General features: G+C 52.0%; 1 protein-coding gene across 5 annotated transcripts in view; it reads right to left on the bottom strand.

Annotated features, from left to right (window-relative positions):
- Positions 1-826: 826 nt before the first annotated feature.
- Positions 827-3,330, bottom strand: part of wu:fa11c10 (protein FAM110A) — a 23,640-nt gene continuing 21,136 nt past the window's right edge. For all 5 annotated transcript variants that reach the window (XM_015968752.3, XM_015968750.3, XM_015968749.3 and 2 more), the window contains one exon: positions 827-3,330. This exon is cut by the window's right edge and continues 88 nt beyond it. In XM_015968752.3, coding sequence (XP_015824238.3) covers positions 2,011-3,330 — 1,320 coding nt within the window. In that variant the 3' untranslated portion in view covers positions 827-2,010.

Consider the following 3,330-nt stretch of genomic DNA (forward strand, 5'->3'; position numbering starts at 1 on the left):
CTATGATGCCCAGATCCAGGCAGCAGCATGCAACACACTTCTGACCACCCACATCCTCAAAACCAGCAAGCAGCAAGCTTACGAAATCAAGACCGTGTTCCAGAAACGATCACGCGTGCAAAATTCTCAGTCGATGTCCATTAAACCAAAACAACGAGGTCTAAACCACAGTCCAGCTGTGTGAGAACTCCATACAGATGTTAGGACCTCATCAGATGTGGTGCTTCATCAAGTCTGTTCACGGAAAACCGACAGAAGGAAAACTTTATGATGGGTTAGTGTCTGGAATCTGCCAGAGTTCAGAGGTTTTAATCTTTTCAAAAGTAAATAAAACTATTTTCATGCAGCAATCTACTCTTTTATTGTATCATTAATCCTAGTTTGTCGTTCTGCTGCTTTAAAAATCACATTTTCTCTATTAATTGTGATAAAACTGTTGAATATAAAAGAATATTTAAGTCTTTTATTTTCTAACTAAGTACTCGTCAAATCAAAAAAGTTCTTCACCAGTTTTTGACATTAGGAATCTTATTTTGGCCTTTTCTGAACTTTTATTTTGAAAGAACACAAACATTCTTTTGACTCTTCCTGTCCTTTTCGGCGTGTTTTATCAGCCGTTGATCCGGTAAAGGGTCCAGAGCTCCGCAACGAGACCACCACTGAGGCCAAACGGAGCAGGAGGGTGACGGGAACGCCGTCCATGCGAAGGAAATCCATCTGGGAAAGCTTAGTAGCGGAGATGAGTCGGTTACGATGACCTAAACTAACCCCAGACTCCTGGAGGTAGAAACTGTGCAGGAATGAAATGAGACAAACGCATAACGAGAACTTGTGCAAACATTTTTATTAATGATTCAGGGAAGAACTGAAGCATCTTGGATCTCTCATCCGAGGACTCTTTGGGCATCCAGTGCCTGATTAAAACACCACCGCTCCGGAGCGCTGGTGGCCGTGGTCTCCTGCTCTTACTGGGACAAACAGGAAGGTGGCGACGCCGGAAGTCTTTTTGCGTGTTAAAACGTGTTTCTACAAACTGATGATGTCATTATAGTAAAATAGGATGAGATTGCGCTTCAGATCACAGAATATTATTTGTACACAAAGTCATCATTTACTAAAAAATACATTAAGTTACATTTTCCAAATAAATATTGGTCAATTTTTATTACTATGTCATCTTCCTGAGACACTTTCAGAGCCGCAGACGTACTCATACATCTTTTACCCATCATGCCTCTCTTCAGCCGTCCTTTAAACGGTTTCTGATGTGCTTGAGCCTAAATGCCGCCGTCACGCCACGCTTCGACCATCCACGTGTGACATCACCCGCGTCCAAGCTCAGTGGGTGGATTTCTCCGGCAGCACCAGAGCAGCTAACCAGGTTTGGGACGCTCGACTAGACGAAGCTGGACTCGGGTGACACGGGCTCTACCTGTGGCTCACCGGACTGCGCGTCTGTGCGGTGAAAGGTGTGCTTAACAAGAGAACTTGCGCTAAAACGTGGATTCCAACTGGCACGCTGACAGAAACCGTTGTAACGGCCGCCGTTCAGCGTCGGGAAAACTTACGGAAGCTTCTTGTTAATGAGTTTGATTCACAGTTTTAACCTGGTCTGATCGACAGTCCGTGAAACGTTTTGGCAGTTTGTAGCCGAACTCCACTCAGCCAAGTTTGCTGGTATTAGCACACACACACACACACGCACACACACGCACACGCACACGCACGCACACACACACACACACACACACACACACACACACAGAGTACCTTCTGTACGAACAACAAACACCGCGGTCAGCCGCTGCCTTCATTCACACCAGTCTGTTATTGCTTTTGCATGCTGGTATTGCTGGACAGGACCAGTTGGAGGAACTGGCTGAGGCATCGTCCGTTTGCAGCCCGAACACACCAGAACTTTCCCGTGAGTCTTTGCAGGAGACAGAAGACAAACTACTAGAGTATCTGATGGTGACGTAAGGCAGCAAAAGGATGAAACGTTTCACCGCTTCAGACGTTGGAGACGGCGCTGTTCGTGTCTCTCGCCTGACGAATGCCGTAGAGCCATTTGATGACCCGCGCGTTTCTCTCGATGACGGATATTCCATACGGGACTCTTTGGTTGGCCCTTAAGGGCCCATCGTCATCTTCATCGTCGTCATCCTCCCCTCCGTACTCCCTCGTCCGCTCTGCCTCGTCCCCGCACTCCGAGCTGGGCGTGCTGACGCTGCGGAGCTTAGAGACCGACACGATGTCCGAGTTGGCCCTGGTGAAGCACTCCACCCCGCCCATCCCCTCCACCTCGTCCGGGTCCAGCCCGCAGTAGTTGAAGAAGCGCTCCAGGTCGGCCGTGGCACGGGAGTAGCGGTCGCTCAGGTCCGACTTGGAGCGGTGGAGGGTCGGGTGCTTGCGGGAGGAACCCTTGGAGCTGGCGTTTGAGACGCGGGTGAAGGCGGGCGAGGCGGGGGGGATCACGCCGGCTCGGACCAGCAGAGGACTGGGGGGCAGATAAGCAGGAGGTGAGGGCTGGGTTTGGGAGGAAGTGTTGACCTTAGGGGGGGGTTGTAGTTTATTGTGTGATGGAGGGGGAGGAGGTGGGACCTGGGGATGGGGCACCTGGCCCTGAGCAGTCTGTCTGGGCCTGAAGCGGGGCTGCAGCTGAGCCCTCTGGGGCTTCTTTATCTCAGCATGAGGCCGAACGTCCACTCTGCGCACAGTCACTGAGTTCGGGGAGCTGTACGGCGCGGGAAAGCCACGCGGCGGCCGCGCCGGCACAGGTGGAGGACGACGAGTGAGTTCTGTTGTGGCGGTGCGGAGGTTTTTACAGAGAGGGGAGGAGGATGTGGACGAGGAGGTGTTGGTACCGGGATTCACGTGTTTGAAGTTGATCAGGAGTCTGTTGTTTGTCTGCTGTTCCGTAGAAAGGCTGCTGCAGACGCTCTTCACTCCTGATGATGGAGATGACGAGGAGGGGGAGGTGGAGGAGGTGGAGCGTGTTCCATCACAAACATCACTGATCAGATTATTGAGAATATCCAAGCTAAAAGCCGGTCGGCTCCCCCCCGCTCCCTCCCTGGCTCCCACGTTTTCCCTATCGGCAGGGCAGCGGGGAACTTTCCGTGCAGGAAGAGCGTTGATGTGACCCTGGAACATCATCGCCTGAGGAACGAGGGGCTTGCGTATCGGGGGCTGAATGGGCGCCTGACGGGTGAGAGCCACCTGCTGGCTCTTAACATACTTGGCTTTGTCAGCCTCCAGCCGCTCCACAGCGCTCAGCTTCCGGGTCCCGGACTCAGCCGGTGGCCGGAAGTACCCCGGACCCTTGTTGAG

Source organism: Nothobranchius furzeri, chromosome 15, assembly GCF_043380555.1.
Source record: "Nothobranchius furzeri strain GRZ-AD chromosome 15, NfurGRZ-RIMD1, whole genome shotgun sequence".
NCBI lineage: Eukaryota > Metazoa > Chordata > Actinopteri > Cyprinodontiformes > Nothobranchiidae > Nothobranchius > Nothobranchius furzeri.